Source organism: Cyprinodon tularosa, unplaced genomic scaffold, assembly GCF_016077235.1.
Source record: "Cyprinodon tularosa strain WSP-4 unplaced genomic scaffold, ASM1607723v1 ctg114, whole genome shotgun sequence".
NCBI classification, from domain to species: domain Eukaryota; kingdom Metazoa; phylum Chordata; class Actinopteri; order Cyprinodontiformes; family Cyprinodontidae; genus Cyprinodon; species Cyprinodon tularosa.
This window is the reverse complement of record NW_024037937.1, coordinates 397,001-422,337: the sequence shown is the minus strand read 5'-3', so window position 1 is coordinate 422,337 and position 25,337 is coordinate 397,001. Positions and strand designations below refer to the sequence as shown.

Genomic DNA, 25,337 nt, shown 5'->3' with positions numbered 1-25,337 from the left:
CCTGTTTCTATTTTCTTGTCTAAGATTGACACAGAGCAAAGTGGACTTTTACATCCCAAAATAACTGTTTTTGTCTGTTTTTTTATATTTATTTATTTATTACTTATTTATAAAAAAGGTTCGTTTTTGATATGAGGAGGCAGTGTGCCATCTGTGATCTTCCTCTTACAAACACATGCTTAGAACTGACTTTATGATAACTATATGGTCAAATACTAAAGTTGAGAGAAAAGGTGCCCAAAAATTTCAAATTCATTTAAACCTCAAAAATGAATTAATTTAATTTAATGTCATTATCAATTATCAATATTGATACAATAATCCCTTTACTTTAGCTGATTATGTCGGTTATGCCCAATTTATGCAGATTTAATTGTCAAAAATCTTATGTTCTAAAGTACAAACAATTGTTTTTCTTTATCGGCCATATCGGCAATTGGTACATCAGTTCCTCTATCACAAAAAAGATTATGGATAATTGTGTAGTTTATGAATTAGTCAAATTTTCCTGAAAAATGTCTCCTTGATATGAGTTTATCCAACACAGTTGATGCAGGATACCACCATTCATATGTGACCCATAAATGTGCTAAAAAGCATAAAACATTTTTTTATAGATAAAATTTGTTTCTTTGAAAGAACTTTCAGTCAAATATTTTCTGCCTCCTTACGATTTTCCTGTTTAGATTTTTCCAATTGAGGTACTTTGTTATGGATTCTCAGACTGAACCCCTAATTGATGATGGGTTGTCTTTTGACTTAGCTTAAAAGAAAGCTACATCTTTAATGCTACAGTTGATATCTCATTTGACCGTCACTTCTATGTCTGTTATTAAAGAGGCTTTAGATCTATCTGATGGGGAGGATGTCAGAAAGTTATTACCTTTCTAATATTTTTTTAATGCTTTTTTTTAGCCCCTCATCAACAAAGGTTGCAATGATTTGCATAGTATTCTAAGTATCTATGGGCGGTCTGTTTATCTGTTTTAATAAATACAGATTTTCCCAGTGTAAGGGACAGCAGGCTTGTTTTTGTTTCTTTTTAGTTGTTTCGATTCCCAGCTTCCTTGGTTCCATTCTTTCTCTCGCCCGTAGGGCACCAGCACCCCTCGTGATCCCGCCTGGGATAAGCATGACAGAAAATGGATGGATGGATATTAAACACTAAAGTACAATTAAGTATAATTAAAAATTTGGCCTGATCACTATACTGTATATGTTTGGCATTGGATGGTTAATGTTGATGCACCTCTACCGACTTCCTTTTCCTGCGTAAACCCTCATCAGATTCCATTTAAATGAATAATCCATGCAAACGTGATGACTGGTTGAAGGTTCTCAATCATTCAGGATATCGAGAGCGAGAAGCAGGGTACACCCTGGACAGGTCGCCAGTCCATCGCAGGGCAACACAGAGACACACTGGACAAACAACCATTCGCACACACACTCACACCAATTAACCTAACAGTCATGTTTTTGGACTGTGGGAGGAAACCGGAGTACCCGGAGAACCCACACATGCTCAGGGAGAACATGCAAACTCCATGCAGAAAGAGCCCGGGCCTGAAACCAAACCCTACATTTGAGGCCATTTCGCTTCTCAGGCACAGAGTGAAACATTTGGGTAGTTTAGTACCAGATGGAATGCCAAGTCCTCTATAATAAGGTAATCAAACAGCCTCTCCATAGGTGTATGCAAAGCCACTCCTAGGGGATCACATTGTAGACAGAGAAGATAGATGGTCTGTAAGAACAATGAAAGAATCTGTTGAAGTCACAGGAGAGAAACCATCTCTTTACAGAGTAGATGGCCTCAGATTTTAACTTCAGAAAGCTTAGAGCCCAGCATCGAGCCTGATGTCAAGTCATTTTAAAAATCAATTCAAATCTTACAAAACGTTTATCAGTATCTCAGTAGAATGACAAACAGTAAACAGTGATTTTAGAATGGCTTAAAACTCGGAGTTACTTCATCACGACCTCTGAGCTGAAGAGGATCTTCAGATGAAAAGTGAAACGTCTTCAAAACAAGAGCAAAATTTTTATTTTCAAACCGATTTTTATCAACATTTCTAAATTTGCTTCTGAACAAACTACTTTCTTGAACTGAAGATTTTCTTTCTTAAGAGCAGATGTCCACTTTGATTCATATTCCTGTCTGGATGGCCTTGAGCCTTAAGTTTAGATAGCAATTAAACTGGATTCATAGTAAATGAAGACTCCAAAAAAGTTATTTACCTACACTTAGATATTACCTGCTTCTAACTATACGACAGAATCTCAGTTAGAAAAACATTAACTATCCATTTAATGTCTTGTTGAGTTAAATTTTTTTTAGGTTCCAACACTAGTAGACCTATACATGAAACGTAACGCAACAGACGTGCTCTCAGCTGTCCAAACCCGCTCCAGGATCTGGCTGGTAATATCAGAACAAGGCCAGAGCAGCGCAGAGGGAGCTTTTCAGGATGTAGGAGCTCTAGCTGATGGTGTGTGTGTGTGTATGGGGGGGGGTATGTGTGTTAGGTTGGAAGGGGCACAGGGGTCAAATGTAGTTGCTTGATATCTATGTCCTGGCAACAGAGAGTGAGTGATATCTTGTACAACTGTAGCCGGGGATTGGTCAGCGACTCGGCCCAGGCCCCTCCTATCTGTAAAGCAGCCTAAGAAAAAATACCTATATTCAAAACATCTCTGAAACTTTCCCCACTCTGCACTGTACCACCTGGCCCTTTAACCCAGGCCCCTTTGATTATATAAATTGTTTTTATGTATTTAGAGATCTTTTATTCTTGCTGTAAATTGGGTTTAATTTTGTAACTCAAGCACAGGTGTTTCTTCACGTTTAGTACAAGCTGCTTTTTTTAAGGAAAGGTTGGCATGCCAACATGAACTCACCTTATACAGCTTTGCAGTATTATCCAGAGTTTCCATTTCATAGGTAAGTACTTACTTATTCTCTGAATGGATGGTTTGAATATATATATTTTTAAATATCATAGAATATATAAGCTCATGTGATGTATTCCACTAACCATAACAGGTGCACTGAAAATCTCATAAGAGCAGTCTGTGTGATATTATGATTTCCTTATAGCATAGATGAAAAATTTGACTTTTAATGCCTGATAATAAGAATATGGTGTCCTTTGTTTGACGCTGAGTTCATCTGTGGGTCCAGAGCAACGTGTCAACACTGTCGTCTGCCCGGCTCCTCAGCTGCTGCTTGGTCCTAATATATTTATATGTGTGGCTCACCTATGGCAACAGTGCAAGTGCAGAGGGGTATTTAGGGGCTGATAGTGGACATAAAACCTTAAACCAAGGCTCTTCATCTGAGTATTTGCAAGGTTTATTCATCAAAACGGCAATATACCTTTTACTTTAGAATTTCTAAGAGTGATATTTGGTACGATGCCTCTCATTCAGAGTTTGACCCAAACTGATCTTTACCAAAGTAATGGTTATGAGGATTTGTTGTTGTAATATGCTATTTTTTAAAATCATATTTAGATATTAGCTACAATTTTTCATTCATTAATTTGGTTTAGCTGAAATATAATCAAATTCTATATGAAATTTAAATCTGCCAAATAATTGGACTTTATTGATATAATGAAACTATGTTGAAAAAAACAACAACAAATACAAACCAAAAACAAAGTTCAAAAGATAAATGAACCGAAGCAAACAATTATCAAAAGCTCTAATTAAAAAAGTATACTGGGTAAAAGACATGTGAAAAACAAAAATATTAAAGAATTGAGAATGTAAAAAAAAAACAAAAAAAAAAACAAGAGAATGTTGGTATGAAATAAATATATTAGAAAGCCATTAGAAAATATAAGGAACAGTGGACTAAAGTTTCCCTAACATTAATTAGAAATTAAAATGGATAAGAGATTACACTCAGAACACCAAAAGAACAGCATAATTATTCAATTCTATTCAAAATGGTCAAGTAAGGTATAAATTCAAAAGCTATAACAATGAAACGGAAACTAAATGCATCATTAAATCATTAGCAAAATGATCTAATATATATATAGTATAGTTAATATCATTGCATTAAATTCAGTTAATTTCTAGATTTATGCTGTTATCAATTTTTTCATCTCGCAGTCTGTACTTTTATCTTTATGGTCAAATTTGTTTCTTTTTTACTCTATAAATAATTTTCTCTTATGGCAGTTTAAAATAGAGTTAAGCTAAATTTGAAAAGGACAACTTTTCATTTTTCATGTATAAAAGTTTTATTAGCACACCTTTGTTTAGTGAAGTCTGATACAGTTTTTAGCAAATGGACAGCTGTTTAGCATTTTTTTTTATTATTGTTTAATTTGTCAGTTTTGTCCCAAAATGAATAAATGATCATGTTTTCACTACCCTCCAACTGTTTCACCTCCCTAAAAGTAAGGGGATAAGGGAAGGGACACCGAGGCTTTCTATTGTTTTGCAGTCATGTCCCTCTTCCAGCCGGGGCTGACGGATGAGGGGGAGAGGGTCTTAAAGCCTTTGAAAAGTGATTAATAATGACACTGGAGAAGGCCCCCTGATAGCCCAGGCTGTTTGTTTTGATTGCATTTTCATCGGCCGCTGTGCCCAACCTGCTGAGAGACAATGGCCGTCCCTGTTTAGTGCTGACCTCTGGCCCTGTCTCGTCTGGAGGCGCTGCGCTGTGTTTAAGTGGATGCTGAACAGCCTTTGCCTCTGGCTACCTGAAAAACTCTCTGAGTAACCAGATATCCGATAAACACTGAGAAACAACTGCGAGAAAATGGATAAAGCCCTTTGAGCAAGTGGAGCAAAACTAAACTGTTACACAAAATAAAGAAAAACAAACAGTTTTAGTATATTCTTACTTGATGTCATGCATTTCTGCACCAAATTACATTGAGCTTTAAATAAATATTCTTACATATCTTTTACAAGTTCAACTACTTTTCCGTCTCACTGTTTGTTGGTTTATCATTTTAAAAACTTTTATTAATTTTAAAGAATACCAAGATTAAAACAACCAAAAAGCAGATGTGCATAATAGTTGAAGTGAGGCATTAATGCGTTGATAAATTGTATCATGTATTATAAGAAATCAGTAACTATGCATTGGTTTTCTTTTCTTTACAAACCTGAACCACACAATTAATGATTATACTCTGGACTATCACACACTGCTGTTGGAAAAAGATCATTGTTATAGACAGTGGTGTCAAAAGTACACACATTTGCTACTTAAGTAGAAGTATAGATACTGCACTCTGGTAAAAGTTGAAGTATCAACTTGACCTTGAAGTATGTGCTCCAAAAACTACTTGTATAAAAGTATAAAGTAACTTAAAAAAAAAAAACAGCCACTTCGGGTTGGCAGGCTGCCGGCGGCTCCGGGGCTCCGGCATTGCGGAGGCTGGGGGACTTCCTCGGGGCTGTCTCTCCTCGTCCCTTGGTGGGGGTCGGATATCCTGGGCTGGCCCCTCCTTGGTGCCTTCACTCTTGGGGTCCCTTTGGGCGTCTGGGGGCTTTGGGTCTCCTGACGCTGGACTCAGTGCTCTGGGGGGGCACCTCTTCGGCTCTCCACAACCACTATTGAGCATTTTTTCTTCGGGTAAACTTCACATGCACAAGTGCACTTTCACAAACAACTACAGGTGCTTGGTTCGAGGTACTCAGAGATTCACTTCCATACAGACAGCCCATAAACTTATCTTCAGGTAACACAGAATACATGTCAGATTAAATAATACTACTTACACTTCAGTGATAGTTTCTAGGTGTTACTTTATTGTATGTCTTGTACCTTGTCCGTTGGTTGTGTTGTTCTTTTTACATCTCTTTGCAGGTGATGAAGCAGACTGAAAATGTTTGATCATTATCTCCCTTTTATCTCCTCTTTCTTTCATCTTTTCTCCTTTTTTTCTGTTTCTCCTTTCCTGTTCTACTTGCATTGCAGTGTCCATATAATCTGTAAAACTCCCTGCATAATCATAATAAAGTAATTTATATGCATAAAAAAAGCGGAACACTATGGCAATAGCCGTACTGCTCCACTTGTGAAAGTAAAATCTGTTGTGCCCTTTTTGGCATCAAGACACTTATTCTTATTGCCACACTGCCAGACAGGACACTGTTCACAGCTAGATGCCACTATATGAATTGAAAGCCACATTTTTCGACTATTTGGAAAAATGTTTAGAGATATGGCCAAGGATGAAGGAGGTCTTGTTGGTCTCCATCTCCCCATAAGCACTCGCCTGTGTCCGACCTTTCAGACATTTCAAGATCTTTTTCTGAATCCATCATTGTAGCATGGCATAGATAATTCACATTTGCAGTTTGAAGAACGCCTGCTTCCTTTTGATGATTTCCTTTAGCTAACCAATGAGTGTTTGCATTATATAACTCATCTAATTACATTAGTGTTCACTAGATGTGGATGGAGCCAATGATCTGCCTTGGATGGCGCACATGATGTGAAATAAATATTTATAAACACAGTAACGTTTGTTTTTAAAATACAAGGAATAGAAAGTACAGATACTTGTGTGAAAATGTAATGAGTAGAAGTCAGAAGTAGGAAGAAAAATAGTAGACTTAGACTTAGAATTATTTTGTCATTTTGTATACACAAGTGTAAACAAAAAGAAATTTCATTAAGAACAGCTAGACAATTACAAAAATACATAAAAACAGTAATATAAACATATGGCTGTATATTTACAGTTGTAAAATTTAAGTTTTTTTTAAATAATAATAGTAATGTAATAATACTATATAATAATAATAATAATAATAATAATAATAATAATAATAATAATAATAATAATAATAATAATAATAATAATAATAATAATAATAATAATAATAATAATAATAATGATAGGAAGGATTAAAGCTTCAATTAAAAAGAACTGAGCTGTGATTAAAGCCCCCAACACATCTGCTTTTATTAGTTATTCCTTTCAAAGAAAAAAAACTTTATTTATAAAGTACGTTTTAATTAAGCAGGCTCTGGCAAAATGTGCTGAACAAAAAAAAAATTATATAAAAATTATTATATAAAACACATGAAATGATTGAACGTAGAAATAATTTAAAACTGAAATTAGGAAGATAAAAATTGTTATTAAGGGTTCTTATGCATGACGTTTAATTGTGAGTCATGTCATCTCGCGATATTTCGATTTCTGTGACAAAGAGGAGCAAGTTTCTACAACAGTTTGACCTTCTCACCATCCTCTTGTTACGTTACAGGTAATTTCATAATTGTAGCTTCTAAAGATTTACAGTTACAGAAATTATACATTTTGCCCGAATGAGAGATAAATGAAGGATGTATTTTTTGATGAATTGCGTCTTTAGAAAATAGTGTTTTTTGGGGGGAAAAGCGGCTAGCCGAGTATGCTAGCATGCCAGGTGTGACTAGCTAACTAATTGGACTTTTCATTAGCATTTCCATGATACTCAGTTTTCTTTATATTTTTTCAAATAAAAAAATACCTTATAAGCAGTTTTTTAAACATATGATATACACTGTAAGTTAATTTGCTATCTAAACGAGTTTTACAAAGAAAATATGCTTTTAACTTATTTATTTGTTAAGTTTTGCTAACTTATCAATTTATCAAAGAAGTTAATTACTTTAATTTTGTCTGCAAAAGTCTAAGTAATTTAGATTCGCTTCCATTATTAATTTAGGACGGGAAACCAGTTAAAAATATAGTAATTACTTTTTATTCTCAGCCATGTATAATTTAACAAGAAGTCCCAAATTCCTTTCTAAATTAAAACATTTTAAATCCATGCTGGATTTAAAGTTTTCACCATCAGCATCTCTGATACGGATGATGGGGATTTTTAGTGTTTCCATCCAAAATAACAATTCTGAATGTAGAATTCTGATTTGGATGGACAAAAATGTCCCGACAGCCCTAAGTTGCAGTATCCAACATCGCTGCAGCGTTTATTAAACATTCTGAAAATTGCAGGAATAAGCAATTAGGTAGCACTTCTTGTAGTTTACACCTAATTAAAACATGATGGAGCCCAACCTCTACCTGCAATCATGTTTAAGTGTTTGAAGTGATGAAATAAAAAGGATCGTATAGTTATGAGTTTTATTTCTACTTACCGCAGAACATAAAAAAAAACAGAGAGGTTTATCTATAACAACAAAGACATTCAACTAAGCTGAATCCATGTTCTGAATTAAGTCAAATGCGCTTCATCTAGAAATCCCCCTCAGACTGATGAGAAATAGCTGCAAATAATAAGATCTTTACTGAGGTATGGGAAGCTGGTGAGGTAGTATTTGTAAATTAGGTATGCTAAGTTTACACAAAAAAACAAACGATTAGACTTAAGAGCTAGGTTGCATAAAAAAAGTTTCAATGATTATACATCTTTGCAAAATGTACAGCAATTTGTATATTTCTTTTAAGTGACATACTCTGTTCATAATTCCTTTAATTTTAATAAATTTTTTGCACCTGCCTTATTTCTTCCAATATTTAAAAAGTTACTGTTGAATCTCTTATTCTGTTTTGCTTTATGTTATTATTATTATTTTTTTACTTTTTTCTGGGTCTGCATGTGTCACTTCAGAATCAGAATCAGAAATACTTTAATAATCCCAGAGGGATATTACTTTTGTTACACGCTCCAGATATACAAACATTTATATATATAAACTATAAATCCAAATAAAGTGATTGTGACGTGCAAAAACAGTGCAAGGAACAGTGTCCAACAGCTTTGGACAGTTAGGGATCTTTCTATTCGAAATCTGGTTTTCAGAACTATATACTAATATATTATGCATATATGATGAAGTCAACTTATACAAGTAGAGACAGTTTTAGTCATTTTTGGGACTACTCCTTAGTTTAAGCCATCTTCAGAAAATATTAGAGCCACAATCTACATTTTAGGTTTCATCAGGATCTGGCCTTAAATGCTTCCAAATCATAAACTGTAATTTAAAGAATTCTTTTTCAGTATAACACAAAATGGCTCATGTTAGATATCTGGTTTGGTCATGCTTAAGACTGTTTGGCATACCCCTTAGAATAATGTTAACAAGGCTTTGTTGGGCTACTGTATAAAACCTCTAATTCAACGCTATTCCTGACATTTTGGATTGAAAAAGCTTCCTGGATGGGAAGCAAAACGTCTTCAATCTTAGAAACAAAGTCCAGTGGATTGTTTTTCATTTTCTTTTTTTGGAATAATTATTTGCACTTTGCATGGTACTTGATTTTTCTAAAACAATTCTAGTTGTACTTTCATAAATAGAACAAGTATGATATTGATGACAGTGTTATAAAGGACTATTATGTAGTCTAAGATAATAACAATCCAGTCCACATGATAACACTACATGTGTTTGGTTTTAAAGTTAATCTTCAGTGGTTCTGATTCCTAAATAAAATCACTACAAGAGACTTTTATTTAGCTGCAAAGTCAGAAGTGTCAGATCTAAAGCAAACGTTGCTGTATCCTTTCAGGTTTGAACCCAAAGAAAAAATAGAGGATATCTTTATTAGTGGTAAGTTTAATTCACTAAAGCTTTAAACCTACTCTTATAACTTCAAAAGTATGATACTGTACTTAAGACAAGATGTAAAAACCTCCCACTCACAGTACTTTTTAGGCATTACAAACTGAAATGTAATCTCTTATCTGAAACTCTACAGTCCTCTGTGGCTGTCTCGTGCATAATTTGAATTTTTTGCTTCATTAGATATGCCTGTGTTTCTAAGTCAGGTATTAATATCCTTCATCACACAGCTTTGGGGAATTCCAAAACCTAAAATAGTGCCAGCTTCAGATTATGGCTGCCCCATCAGCCCACCTCCCAGGCTGGTCCAGCTGAACACATACCAGAAATGGTGGCAGCGCTATCATATAGACTGTGGGGGGAATTCCGCTCATCTCAGACTCCAGCGTGCGCCACTTCAGCAGGAACAATGGCGGGCTGAGCTCCGAAGCAGGTGTAATGTTTCAAGGGAGCAGGTCAAAGTGCCTCTGTTTGAATGGTGCATAATCACCATTATGTGTAGTACAAATATTCTGTATTATGCTGCCTGACTTCTTCACAATGGATGTGCTCTTCATGAATGGCTGCCACCAGGACTCCTCCTCCTTTCTTCCCCCTGGCTGGGTGGCCGAATCCCAACCTCGCACATCAGCTCCTACAATGAGTGTTTGCTGACAGTGCACCTTTTATAACTACTCATTAAAAAACGTTATGCCTTTCTCCCAAACCTACTAACAGAAATGATTTTTGTGTGTGCTGGAATGTATTGCAGGGAAACAGACATGACTGATTGGTGTCGTCTCTTTGCAGACTCAGGGAGCCTTCATCCCTGCTGTCCTGGAGTGAAAGCTCATTCCTCACCACTATGACTCAGAACCAGTCAGCACCGACCACTGACTTCTTCAGTCAAGATGTGTTCAACCAGTTGTTTGATATGCTGGACCAGTGAGTGAAAACACCTGGAATATTCTTTGCAATCTCAGACGTAGAAAAGTGCAAATGATGTGCTTTGCTGTTTGTGTCTTGTTTAGGTCTGCTATTCACTCTGTTCAGCCCATTGAGCTTAACTTCACTGAGAGTCCAACTAATGGGTCAGCAGGAAACACCATTCAGATCAGCATGGACTGCATAACTATGCATGAGCCAGAAGATGTGCTTTCTGTGAGTATGCTGATTTCACAGGGAAGTAAGTAAAAACAGGAGAAATTTGAAACCCTTTACTAATTTATTACCCATCAATACCAAAGGTGTAAAACCTGCAGTGTTTGTTTTTAGTGTCTAACGTTTATTTCTGTCATCAGAGATCACTTTCATTATGACTAACTAGGATTTTTGAAGCTAAAGCACTTTCTACTTTATATGGGCCAGTTGTGCAAAGGCGGAGATTAGCAGAGCTGTGAGGAAAGCGGGTTTATCTGTTGTTGTCTGAGATGTTGTCAGTGAGGATTTTATCTCATTTAGACTGAGCTGCGTTTAACCTGGGTGGCCCCCGGCTCCTGAGAACAGTAGATTACAAACTGTGTTCATGGTAGGATGTGCACCAGATCGTCACATGATCCCCTCTTTCTGAAAACAAAACTGGCTTAAGCTTTTTTAAAGAGTTTGCCTGTTTTGATGGAGTCTTTTATTTGTACCTTCATATAAGAGGAAACTATGTTTTGAACTATTAAACATTTTTAGGTTTTTATTTACTTTGTAGACTAAAGCCTTGATGAACATCAAACACCATACTGGATAAATGTGAGGGGAAAAAGAGTTCTCTAACGTTTTAACAAATCAAATTCTTAACAAGTGTGGCGTTCCTATTTATAAAGAGGCCTTTTATTATGGTTGTCCTACATAAAAAGCATGTGACAAAAAATGGTCCTTAGAGTCGCTTGATTAGTATGTAGAGCCCACCTGTGTGTATATTAACCTCAGTATAAATCCAGGTTTACTGCAAAAGCTTTAGAGAACATTAGTGAACAAACAGCATCATGATGACCGGCAGACCGGACAGGAATACAACTGTGGAGAAAATTAAAGGCAGGATAGGTTATAAAACAAATCATTAGATTATTAAAGTAAATATTGCCGAAGTAATTTCTGTAATCTGTGTGTTTGCTTATATAGCACTTCATCACCAAAACATGACCTGGAAACAAAGCTTTTTCTCTGATTCCAAGACTTTTCTCTGGATTGTTTTTTGTTTTTAGGTTTTATGGCACTAGTGGCTCATTTATTGTAAAGTGGTCTGACAGGACGGGGGTACAAGAGAAAGGGTGAGACATGCTGCAAAGGACCACAGGCCAGATTCGCACATGTGTCTGCCATATCGAGGACTACGTCCTCCGTTCATGGGTCGTGCGCACTAACCACTGCACCAGCAAAGCACATCCACTACTCTAAAAAACTTGAAGATTTATTAGAGAGCAGTCAATTCTAACAAATAGAAGGACCACAGCACAACACTAAACCTGACAAGACGGGGCAATCCACCTTAACTGCTGGGAATAAGGAGTATTTGTTATTGAGGCAGCAAAGAGCACTATGGCAGCTCTGGAGAAGCTACAGAGACATCCCTTTTGTTATGATTCCTTGTTATCTCAAACTAGCGCTGCACCCAGATGTGGTGCAAACTCTGAAGTAAATATGCATCAATTGTAATTTATGAACGTAATTACACTGACTATGAAGCAGTGGGTTTTCATAATGAAAGGTGGGATAGATTTTCTTAAAGATCTTGCTGTATACTGTAGATATATATATTGTAGTGGGAATCAGGGTCTGTAATAAACAAATCACAATTGAATTTTAGTGGAAAGCCTATTATGATAAAAAACACCCTTTTCAATTCAAAATCCCAATGTTTTAAATAAAAAAATAGTACAGCAACACATATTTTTATACACTGTTTAGGTTATTCCACCACCAGATTGTTTGAACGTTATAATCTTTTAGCTTTCTTTTAACATTTTTGAAAAACTCTTCGGTGGAACTGTGTCCAGTACATGAACTTTGATTATAGCACCATCTCTTCATATTTAATATGGTAAAAACCATATAACAGCAACATATACAATTTTGCTTTAAAAAGTTTAACTTTTGCTGTAAACAAGTTAAACTTTGATTTCTAAAACTAACCACAGAACTATAACAGTATAGCTGTGCATAACATTTGATATTCAATATGCAACGTTTAGTGATGTACAATGGTACATCAAACAGTGACTTAACTTAATTCCAAGGGTGAAAAAAATGCAATTAAAAGCTTACATTTTTTTAAACATATGCAGAGTTTGAAATCTTTATAGTTAATCGAAATTAACAAGAGAGGAAAAAGAGGTGGTAGAAATTAATTAAATAAGTTACCCATTCTGATAAGTATTTCAAAAAACTTTCATGGAAATAATTAATTCTGTTAATCAGTAAAATAAGCAGTTTAACTAAAGTGCAATGTGAAGATGGTAGTTATGTGATTTAAATTAGACTGTTGTTTTTTTTATTGCAGTATCTGACTTGCTGCATTTGACTTTTCTTTGTTTAGCTGTTGGAAAGGTGAATTGGAGGGGGTGTGAAAACTTTCTTGTAAATCACAAGTTTTGGCCAATAAGAAAGTTTGGAAACCAAGACCAAATCTTAGCCTTTTTGCATTAACAGATATTCAAAAAGTGAAAAAATTAAATCCACTTGGATAAATAAAAGCAAAGACAGACATCGTAGAACTAGTAGCTCGGCGGAAATATCAGGATGCAGTTAAACAAAAGTCAAAAAATGAAGCAGTTTTATCTGTTTTAAGTTCATGATATGATAGTGAGTTTTGTTTGACATCTGCCTATATCACCTGGTTTCATTGCCCGATCTGCTCAGGCTTCTTGGAACACCTCTTGGTTTCGCAGAGAGGGCGTAGTGTACAGGAGGAAATATAAGGTTGTAGCTGAGAAGGATGGTGGTTAGCTTTACATGCCACAAATCTAAGCTTTCGTGGAAGAGCAGCAAGAAGAAAGTTATAACTGAAAGAAATTCAGAATAAAGCCAAATAACGAGTCAGAACAGTGGAAACAAAAAAAACTGTCAGAAATATTGTAGGAAAATTATATACAATATAAATTTTTCATAATAAGTGGTGAAGTAACTTTATTTATAACAAATTGTGTCAACTAAATTATTAAACCAAAACTAAATTTAAGTGATTTAGGGCAGGATTATAATAGGGATGCTGCAAGATCCCTGGTTTGAATCCCACAGACTGGGCCCTAAGAAAGACATTTATCTAGAGAATGCTCCCTGGGTGTTTCACAGTGGCAGCCTTTAGCTCCCTAAAGGACACATTAAGAGAACTAATTTAATTAGGATAAATAAAGTTGTAAAACCTTTCAATATATTTTATTTTTATAGCAGCATCTCACAACTTTTCATCTCAAGGCACAATTAAATGATACACAGATTGGATAAAAGGTTTATAGACTAATAGAAATAACTATTAAATCCAGAATCTATTTTTACTATTTACCAGTAATTATATTTTTTTATGATAATCAGCTTAGAATGAACATATTTTGAGCAGACAAAATAAAAGAAACACTTTGGAGAAAAAAAAACATCAGGAAAAAGTAGGAGATAAAAAAAAAAGCTTACAAATTATAAGGCACAAGGAAAAGTGGAGCACTTACAGCAGCTGAAAGTGCAGCTTGTGCTGCCAGACATACATAATAAATGGACTGCAGTTAAATAAATGCAACTAAAACTTTTTACATTTGTCAAAAACACTGACTAAATCTAAAATAGAATGATTTTATTCCAGGATTAAATTAAATCAGAAAGAAAAACTTGACTTATCTTTATTTGGTACTTAATGTAGCCTGTGCTGTGTGTTCTTCCCTGTATGTGGTTAACTTATAATGAGGGACGTTTACTCGTTGGTTGTGCTCCTCTGGGATGATGTGTATTTTCCCCTCCCTGTGTTGGAATGTCGTCGTCCAGCCAGGGAGGGAAAAGAAAAAACAGCAAATAAAAATGATCTTTAAGGAGCTGAGTGGTTACCCCCATGCATCCCCTCAGGGGGTGTGTGCTCTCTTGAACTGGTGATTAATGGCCCCACCACCTACTTTCCTCTACACCAAAAGAGGGGCGTGGTCCAGTGATTGGCACGCCAGTAACTCCGGGAGCATCTTTGTGGGGCTGGAAGCTCACTGCCATGGCGGCTTGCCAGTAAAAAAAAAAAAAAAAAAAAAGAGCTTGGTTGTGATCAAATCTGCTTTGATTAAAAGCTGCAGCCGGCAAACTCAACCTTACCTGATCCCCTTCTACTTCTATGATAAAAAGTCCACTCTGTTTCTCACTGCAAAAAGCCAGAGGGGACCTATTTATATTGTGTAACGTTTGAATTTATTTTGAAAATCCTTTTTTATTCTGGATTTTTTTTTCTGTAGCCTGAGGGCAACATTTTAACACAGCACCTGCCTCTCCTGCAGAGGTCCCCGCTCCCATCTATCAGTATGTAACTTAAAAAAGGTGGGGGTTGGAACAAGGGGGAAGGAGAAGAAGGAGAAGATTAAATAACATGAGGAATGTAGCAGGAATAGCGGCTATACGCTAGCTTCTACAGCTGATTTTACACTGAGATAAAGCTGTGATCAGCTGTGTGTGGAAGAAGCATCGATTAAGCTGACAGAAAGAGGTCCTCTTCTGTCACAGGTCAGAGTTTAAACAGCCTCACTGTGGAGTAGCTCAATCGACACACGGCTTCCCAGAGATCTAATTACATGTTTGTGTTGAGGTTTGTACTGTTTCACCACACCTCTGCAGCGCACAGGCGCTTTTTCTTTGCTGTTTATAAAACTGAACAAAGTACTCACCTGATCCTAACAACGTCTGCTAAAAACGGTGACAATGACACTGCAGTTATTCACGCGTTTAACTTTTCTCCTTTTTACACGAAAAAATGATAAATGGTGACCCACCTTCATGACTTTAGTTCTTCTGTTGTGAAAGGAAAATTTCACCCAGCTTGATGTTTAGGCGGGATTATGAACAGAGCATCATACAGCGTTTTAATGCTCCGCCAGTTTGCCTCCAGCACGTGAAGAGATGTTTTTTAAGGTGAGGCAGTTTTGAAATAAGAGCTTCTCATGGTCCAAAAGAACGTTTTGTCAGTTACGAGTTTCTTAACTCAGAGAGGAAAACAGGAGGATATTTTAAGTCTGCTTTGTATCCAACATCTTTTCCTGTTGCTTATATTTAGATTGAACATATATAATTGTATAATTGCCTATTTTTTTTCTTTATTCTTTATGTCAACAAGTATTTGGCCTAGGCCTTGTCCACAAGGACCAAAAAATTGAATGTTTTTATAAAGGCCTTTTCACATAAGTTCACTCAACTCCACATATATTCAAAGAGATGAGCAAAAACACATTATTTCTTCTTGTATTATCTATGAGACACTTGCTAGTGAACATACCTTTATATGGTTTGGGTTTTATAGTGGAAAGCTACAGCTGTCCTCTAGAGTTGTGTAACTTTTGCTTTTTGTTTGGGAACGCTGTGGTCCCAATCAGAGCTGTAGAGATAACAGAGTTCTGACAACTGCAATGACAAGAGGCAACATTTCAATGTGACGCACAGAGCTTATATATTTAGAGGGAAGCTAGCCACTCAAACTAGCATTTCCATAGACATTAAGCCGGGCTTACACTGTACAACGTTTTTGCCCTCTCCGGGTCGACAATCCAGTAGTGCTAGAATTTTTAGATCGGGCAGACCTTCAGCCTGATCGTGCGTCGTGTAGTCTACAGCGGGTAACGAGGGGCGATCAGCCTCTCACAACCACCTCCCGATATGGAATCGTGAGGTCGGGAGAAAATCAAACACGTTTGAAATTCAGTCGGCCGTCGTGGGAAAAATCGTTCAGTGGTCATGCGCAAACAAGGATTCTTCTTCTTTGTCTTCTTCTCAGATGAAAACACAGAAGCATGGCAGGGGGAAAATGGAGCTCTCTGTAAAATTGACAGATCGTAGTAGCCACGTTTGCTCAGTCATGTCTTTGTCCAAATACGTCGTCGCCTTTTCCTTTTAGGGCTTTCAGCACAGGACTTGTCAAGGCAGCGCGTTTCACTCTAGTGAGCTTCATATTCCTCTTCTACTGGTTTGGCTTCTGGATAGACCAGTCCGAGTAGCGCCATCTCACTGCGGAGCTCAGTCCCAAGTAGTTTTTAGACGTACAGTGTGAGCAGGTAGATTGCACCGCACAGTGTGAGAACATACATCGTGAGCTGTAAACTCACATTGTACGAGGAAACCGCACGGTTTCGACGTACAGTGTAAGCTGTAGCTGTTTGCAACGATTGAAAAAAATCGCAAAGTGTATGCCCGGCTTTAGTAAACCATTCTTAACAAAAGGAATATAGACAGGAGATCTTAGATATCAAAAAATGCTTTCTGTTTTTACCAAGAGTTAAGTAATAATAATAAAGAATATGTTCGAGATAGATAAAAATGTGTTAAATGCATCGTTATACATGGTACAATGAATACAAAAAATTGAAATGTAAAGAGAAAAGTATTTGTAAGACTACATCTAACTACGAGCTCTATGGCTCGGATCACAATTTGACCTCCATATTTGTACCGTTTTATTTTATTTTTTTAATTTAACCTTTATTTAACCAGGAAAAAGAAATCCCATTGAGATTAAAAATGTCTTTTTCAAGGGAGTCCTGGCCAAGATGCAGCAAAGTTACATAAGAAACAGAGATACATTCAATTAAAATGACAGGTACATTAAAAAAATATATCAAGTATAACAATTACAGATCATTGAGGCTGCTTCAAATTCTTTTACCTTCAACTTAAAAGCATTTAAAGATAAAAACTCAGAAAACCTCCAGTTCCTTTGTACAAAACTTCCACGCACAAGGAGCTGCTTAGCTAAAGGCTTTCTTTTCTAGTTATGTGCAGCCAAAAGGAACTGGATCTCAGGGCATAAGAGGCCAAGCGTTTCTCTATAAGTAAGGTACAAATGTACCATGACATCCATGAGAAAGTGATCCAGTTTTGTTCTTGCTGTTGACTCCAGGAAATATGAAGGAACAGGAGCTATGGGGTACAGTTAACAGTATTCAGATTGAAGATGGCTAAACACAGGGAGATTGTGGTGCTTGTGGGTTATAAGGAGAGACTGAGCCTCATAAAAGATGCGTTTTTTTTCTCTACTGAAAATTTGAACCTTTTTTTTTTTTTTTTTTTTTGGCTCTGTGCAGATACACCTAAGTTGTCTCCTTGTGAGCCGACCCTGTTTGATATTTCTTGATGCTTGATACTCTGAGTCAAATTTTTCAGTTTTCCAAAGTAGACCAATGCTAGTTCACTGATCACCAAAGAGAAAAATAAAGCTGCTGCAGGCTCTTTGAAGAGGAGGAGGAGTCTATGTAAAATAAAGTAATCGCTGATGTCAAAGCAAATGGTCCTAACATTTTCCATAAAAAAAAGATGCTTTCTTTTGCTTAAACTATTTATAGATTGAAAAGGGTTTTTACTTTATGAGGCACTAAATGCATTGAGAAAACAGAATAAGGATCTGACCTATCAGAGATCAGAACTGTTGCATCTCCAGCTGTGCTTGCTCCTCAACCTTAGACAAAAATTATCGATTACTCTCTCATAACTTTTATGTTGCGCAGCTTTAATGGTATCAGCTTTGATAAATTTGCATTTTAGTTCAGTATGATGATGAATGCCACTTAGATAAAAAAAACATTGTAAAAAAAAACTGCAACACAGTTTTTTTAAATTATTTTAAACCACCAGATTGTACGGAAATGACTTCTTAAAAGCAGATTTAAATTGAACAGCTTATTTGAGCAATTTTAGAAACTGCCACCCAAGTGATGCTCCATTGACCGCTTGCGTCTGTCACTTGGGATCAGAGCTGCCTGTGTGTTTAGGTCAGGTGTCTGTGCCTACCCAGACACTGCAGCTTGACACCCGATACTAAACTAATCTGGCCGACTTTAGGAACAGGCTCTTAAAAAGGAAAAAACTTTAGAAAAGCCTCTTTTGTCTGAGCCCCTGGATTTGCTGATCCCCCCCTGCAGATCCTATAGAGCCATCCATCGTTTCACATTGTTGCAGCTAATTTTACACTGTTAACAAGGTTGTTTCCTCCCTTACAGAGTACATTATGTAAGATGGATCATTTGATTTGATTTTAACAGAATTAATTTAAAGCCTACAGTGAATTAGAGGCATTTAAAGGCCCATGAGCATACAGCAAACACCCAGCGTTTTAACTCAATTAGTTAAACTAGTTATCCTCATCCAAAACATCTGTTTGACCCTGTGTTAGACTGCAGAAGGGAAGGTCCGTGGAGCTTTTTAAGTGTTGATTTAGCCTTTGTAGCCGTCTGACCTGCAGGCTTGTAGCCTCTGGATTGGAACAGGGTGTGGCTGGCGATTGGGACACTAAATTCACATCGTAGCAGCATTTAAGTTTGCACCCTGACCACAGGACAAGAGTTTCTGCCCTCAGGCTGTGTAGCAATGCATGTGATTTGTGTCCTTCTGATCGCTCTCTGCTGTCTAGGTGTGAAGCTGTTGACTCATCATCTGTGTGCAGATTTCTAAAACCCCCCAACTTAAACTGGTACATTTTTAAATGTTAAAAATCTGAAGTGTTCTACTTTTGCAGTGTTGAAAAAAAGAGCTCCTCATAATTTATGATCACATTTTATGTTTTTCCTGTATCAGACACAAAGTTTAATTGAATTTAAATGTTATGCAATAATAAAGCACAACATGCTGCATGATTAAGTAAAGTTTTCCTGTTGGAAAGTGACCTTTTTTCCTTGTCTTCCATCAACTCGGACAAGCTTCTCTGTCTCTACCAAACGAAATGCTCTGACTCAGCATGATGCTGCCTCCACCGTGCTTTATAGAGCTGATTTATACCCAAAAACCAGGTCGTCTGCGTGTGTGTCGCATTGAACACAAATTTGCCCCCGCCCCTTCTGCAGACACTCTGGTGCACCTCTCCAAAATTGTAGGTGACTGCAGACAATGCCGCAGACAGGAGGCCTCTGATTGGTCAAATCTACATCCGCTATGCGTATTTTCTGTTTTGTCCCTTACTGGCTTGTTTTGTTTGTACGACTGCCATTGTGGAAAACGACTCGTGAAGAAGGACCAGCTAGCAGAGCGAGGTGCGTGAGAACACTGGGACCCTTTTTCCACCTGGATCCCCGCTCTTTTTTGCCCTGTTGTCCCTCCATTCGCAAAAAAAATGCCCCCATTTCCTCCCACCTCGGCTGTATCTAGACCCACAGCTAGTTCGTGATTGTCCCTCTTGCGTTGTGCCGTGGAATAACATAGCACAGACCACGCTTCAAAATTGAGCGTAAATCAAAAATATCTGCGACAAGCTCACTGCGACACACTGCTGCCGGAGTATAACCAGCCCTTGAGGCTTCCACATTTACAAAAATCAACATTTTATCTGAACAGGACATGTGGCAGACTTTAAGCAGGGATTCTGGCTGTATTGTCAGCAGTGTTTTCATTTTTTTATCAATTTGTTCCATAAAGGCCAGATTTGTGGAGTTCACAGAATAAAGTTAGGCTCAGCCTGGTTCCTTGGTCTTCACAATGCTGTTTCTTCCCTAACAAAACCTCTGAGGGCTTCACAGATGAGCTGGATTTATTCTGAAATTGACAGCAGTCAGTAATCGGGTAATATTTAAAGGCAGTTTTTATTCTTTAGTGGAATTACATTTTAAGACTTTAAAGTGCATCATTATTTTCAGATTTTTTCATTTGCAAAAATGTTGTAAATCGATGTATTGTTTCCCATCTGCACTGATCTATGTTGGTCTTACAGTTGAAATCCAGAGAAAAGACATGATATATGCGGTTGTATGATTTAATAAAAAGAAAGTGAAAAGTTTGCATTAATTCTGTTTAAATATGCTTCATCACCAAAAGAATTCAAAGGTTTCATTTTCCAATAAAACACAACGAAAAAGAAAATGAAACAAGTAATTCTTTTTAAAACGACCGTTTTAATTATCAGAGCTACGAGGAAGCGGGTGTCTTAGTGCCATCACCATTACGGCATCTGAGAAACAATGCATGTTTCCAAAACAGACCCTCTCTGGTAGATACAAGCAACCTACAGGAGCCGCATTGTTTCTGCAGAGATCCCCCCCATCCCCATTGATTACAGGATGCAGAGGAGAGTGATTCATATGCAAAACTCCTGTCTGCAGCTGTCACTCTGCAGCCCAGCGTCTCACTCTCATGTTCCCCTTATTCCAGGTTAGTTGGTAAAATATCCCTAATTTGCTCTAATGGGTTTTGGTTTTATAAAAGGTTAGAGTTGCTTTTTAGATACGAGTCTAAATCAGAACGTTTACCTCCGACTTTAACTCACAGATAGACTAAGGAGAAGACTCTTCTTCTGGGGATGGGTGTGGAGTCAGGTATTGGACAGGTAGCTCCAAACCACTCCCCTCTCTCCTTCAGAACTTATATACGAACTACCCATAGACTCCTGAAGAAGCCTTTGCTCGTCCACTTTGCATCCGTAGTCAGTATCACTCCTTTAGAGTGGGGAAAAGAGATTTGGGGAATCCTGGAGCCAGTGGAGCAAACAGCAGCAGCTCTGCTCAACCTCAGCGCCAACATGTTGTACCTGGAGACAGGGACCACCAATTCTTATAACGAGGTAAGATCGTCCAGACGGTCCACGGTTTTAGCTCCCTTATATTGGACCCATATTTCTGTGGCGCTTAAACAAACATCTGAGGTTAAGGCCTTCTGTTGATTTTCCTTCCTTCCAAGTCCTCATAGGTTTTCCATCCTGTTGACTGAACCAGTGTTCAAACTACACAGTAAATATAACCTAACTATAGATTAAGTAAAAAAAAAAATACTTTTTAATATTTTTTTTTATAAATGTCTTTGTTTTTTCTTATCTGTTTATTATTTACACGCGTCTTTGTTTGAGAGACAGAGCAGAGGAATGTAAACACCTGAAAATCTTCCTTCAGTCTGTGTTGTGAAATGGCTGCTGTCTAGCTGGGCACGGCCACAGTCAAAGGATGTGATTTGCTTTGTGTCGGGTTGTTTTTTAGGCGGGCATTTTATGTGTAAAACCTGTTTCTAACAGGGTTCAGATTCTTCTGTGGACAGATTTATGCAAATAGGGGCTAAAGAAATCGAAAGCATTAAGACTTGTAGATAAAATAAAAAACACAATCGTGATGGTTGGGAGGTTCTTTTCTTTTCATTTTATTAAATCTCAGCTTCTCTAATTTTGTTCTGCCATAAAATAAAGGCTTGTAATCAATGTAAACAGGGACAATATGCTAAACGGAAGAGTTTTGAAAATCAAACTTATTTTTTTCCTGAAAGTCTACATATATTTTTTAAAGAATTAAGGTTTGCAAAAACATCACAACAAAAAAGGTGAGATTTTAGATGTTTCTTTGTAAATTAGACGGTTGTCATAAAGGTAGCGTTTAATGGCTGCAGCTGTCGATTATTTTAGTTCATGAATAATCCAGTGATTGCACATTTTATATGGCTAAGACATATCAAAGAAATCTGCATGCAGTGTTTAGAAATACCACTAGAGGTTTTCTGGATATAAACAATTTAACAACATATATATACATTTATTTTAAATGCATAACAATAATATTTCTGCAGAGTTGAATCACTGTTTTGGGTGGTTTGCTCATCAAACGTCACATTAATTGTTTCTGCCCTATTTCATTTACCATTATGGTCTGTAACTAGATAAATTAGCTTTAAAACTTCTAATGGGGGGGATAAAAGGTTTCATTGAGGCTTTAGTCTAATACTGTTTCTATTTCTTTCACCAGCCTAATTCTCCACCCAATGCAGATGTTGACTGGTTGATAGACTCTCAGATTGCAGGTTGCAGATTGCAGGTGTGTCACCTCCGTGTCTTTTAAGTTGTAGAGTTGAGGGGCTTCTTTAAGTGGTGTCCACCTCAATACCTGCAGTGCCTGGAGTATCAGGTTGCCCCGTCTCCAGTCTCCAGGGAGCCGCTGCAGTCATTAGAATAGGGCTGGCCAGGCGCTGCTGTTTGGTTCAGGGTCCTAATTGCTTTAATGGTATGTTGATGTAGATACAATCACCTGCTCTGCCCACCCCAGCAGGTATGAGGTGCAGATAGACCCAGTCCCACATGAGCTCCCCCCGCCCCTATTGAGCCTTTAATGCCTCCCACCCCTGTGGTCACTCATCATAGCTCCGCTCATGCTCTTAGCAACTGGCCCAAGGATCATGGAGGGTCACTAGAGAGTCTGGAATGGGAGCTATTCTGCCCCTCAGGCCAGGTCTGCTCTGGCTCCTTTTATAATGATCATTGGCCCAATAAATTTAGCAGCAAGAGGAGAGTTTGCAGAAGTTAAGTCAGGAGTATTGGTGTTTTCGCCAATAATACACCAGTTGGTCAGCTCCTGGTCCGAAAATACTGAAAATTAGGATTTATTTCATAGTTTTTTTAATCAGAGCTTCTGTTTAAAAAAATGATGGTCTTAAAGGGGAAGCTTTGATGTAGAAATGAAGATGAAGTTAAACCTTTCCTTTCAGTTGGCTTTGAAACTGCACCCTCTTAAAAAAGAACACAGTTTTCTTCTGTTGTCTATTTCAGATTTTTCATACATTTAAACAAGGTCATTAAAGTTTGCATAAGTGAGAGTTTATGTGTTATTTTCCTTAAGAAATCCCCCAATCTTAGCATGTCTTGGTTTTCCAAGAAAGGCCATAAATACTTGACAGCATCTGTTGAACTCAAATATTTCTTGTCATTGGCTTATCGATAAATACAGAGCAAGACGGAGCATGGAGTAATTTAATGTGTTAGTATGCCATACCAAATGCCAATGTGTTGGCCCTATCAGTACCGTCTAAATTAGTGCTGCCAAGTGTATTTCAGGTATTCCTGATATGCGTTATGCATAGTTAGGATTCCAACATTGCATTGAACAGGGAATCACTTTAAAGGTCAGCAGACCTCTTTTTGTTTTTTTTCTCGTATTCCTGTTGGCCAGAAACGGTTCACCTCTTTCATCACAGACTGAGAAACTGAGAAAACACACAGCCGAGCCGTTCAGCAAAGTTTATTAAAGGCTTCTGAGGAAGCCAAGGCTGCTGATTTACTGAGCTCTCGCTTAGCAGCACATCATCCCGAAGGCCTAAACACAGAGCCGGGCCATAAACAGGAGGAATTTTTAAGAGCCGCTAAAGTGGTTATTAAGCAGTTACTGTATTATAGTGGAATCAGATCTTATGGAGGGAAGCAAAGAGGAACGAAACGTGCCTCACACTAACCTTTTTTTAAAGCTGACACCCTACTTCCAGCCAATTTAACATGAAAATATGATGAGATGAGGTGAGACGTTGTTAACTAGCCAATTATGGCTTTGTCCCCTGCTTGATTTTTTTTATCTTTGATCCTTACGTTCGGTGTGACGGTGACGAGCGTTGCTTGGGAGTGTGCCAGCAGCTCTGCTTTGTGTTTTAGCTTTTATCTGCGTTTGGTCTCAGACCAGCATCAGCCTTTTTCTTTAGAATGATAATTTCGCATTGATAATTGGTGCCTGTCACAATTATGGCTGCCTCCTGCGTCAGGTGCTGGGGGTGTCTGTGTCATCCCCCTGCCTGAGTGCCTCAGTGGGATTACACCACATTTCAAAGGCTTCGCTCTGATATCATCATTCACCCTAACATACGGGAAAACAGGGAACTAAGCCACTCCCTTGTGATTAATTGTAATGTTTATGTAGACTGCAAAAGTTGGGAGTGCTAATAAAGTTTCTCACTTTAAAATGGATGTTCACAATATCCCTTTTTTTTTAGTTCAGCTGTAGGATCATAGGCAGAAGACCTCCTCTGCAGCCCATTGAGCTGAAACCCTCCTAATACATGTGTGTAATTAGCCCTTTGTGAGAGAGTGTGTGTTTGTAGAAGCGGGAGGCTCTCCGGCAGAAAGAGTTTTTCTTTGGGTCTTAGAGTATGTGTCCCCCTCCCACCCCTGCATTCACAAGACACTTGTCTCCTAACACCTGCATACCGCCATAATTGTCCTGCAGAAAAGCTCCTGTGAGCTCTGTTGTCATTGTTTCCGGGCGGGTGGAGGGTGGAAGGTGGAGGCTAAGTGACCCTCATCCACACAGCGAGCTCCCCCGTCCCCCTGTTGCACAAATACACCAAGGTTTACTCAGATGACCTTTTTCCAGGTGTATCAGTCTGACTCTTTGTCTTTGACTCAGTCTGACTCACAATGCCTGGATCCATGAGTAAGAAAGATGGATTATCGATTTATAAATCACTTCCTTTGACAATAAGTTACATAAACCAGGTCCTTTCACTGTGTTTCGCTGGCTACCTGGTATGACACTAACACCTGGCAGTAGGGAGGCGTGAGTCGGACAGCTGTGGTCGACCGTGCTTGAAATAAACAAGAGGCCCCCTGAGAGATTAATGGCTGCCCGAAGAGTCGAGAGACATGGCACCTCATCCAGGAATGTGCCATTTATAAACGGAAAGGAATGGGGTGAATGGCAAGTGGAGCAAGCAGGGAGGGCCTGGCTCTGAATTCAAACCACCAGTAACAGATTGTTTAATACATCCTTATTGTGACGTTTAAAGAAAATTAAAAGTTTCCGATAAACTTGTTGAAACATATTCTATCAGTTTATGTAGGGCTTGAATGAAGTTCAGTTTATCTTTTCCATCTTATTGTAATTTAAAAGATACATTCTCAAACTAAAAACTACCTTCCTGTTTGTGTGAT

The 25,337-nt window shown here is 37.7% G+C and overlaps 1 protein-coding gene across 8 annotated transcripts in view; it reads left to right on the top strand.

The window, feature by feature from the left end:
• The first annotated feature begins 2,796 nt into the window (after positions 1–2,796).
• The window catches only part of tp63 (tumor protein p63), a 43,368-nt gene continuing 20,827 nt past the window's right edge, over positions 2,797–25,337 (top strand). For 4 of the 8 annotated variants that reach the window (XM_038303973.1, XM_038303981.1, XM_038304025.1 and 1 more), the window contains exons 1-2: positions 20,958–21,233; positions 22,396–22,464. In XM_038303973.1, the coding sequence (XP_038159901.1) occupies positions 20,973–21,233; positions 22,396–22,464 (330 nt within the window). In that variant the 5' untranslated portion in view covers positions 20,958–20,972. Of the gene's footprint in view, positions 2,945–10,345; positions 10,481–10,566; positions 10,697–20,957; positions 21,234–22,395; positions 22,465–25,337 lie in introns of those variants that run through there. The other 4 variants (XM_038304017.1, XM_038304008.1, XM_038303991.1 and 1 more) reach the window with 3 other exon arrangements.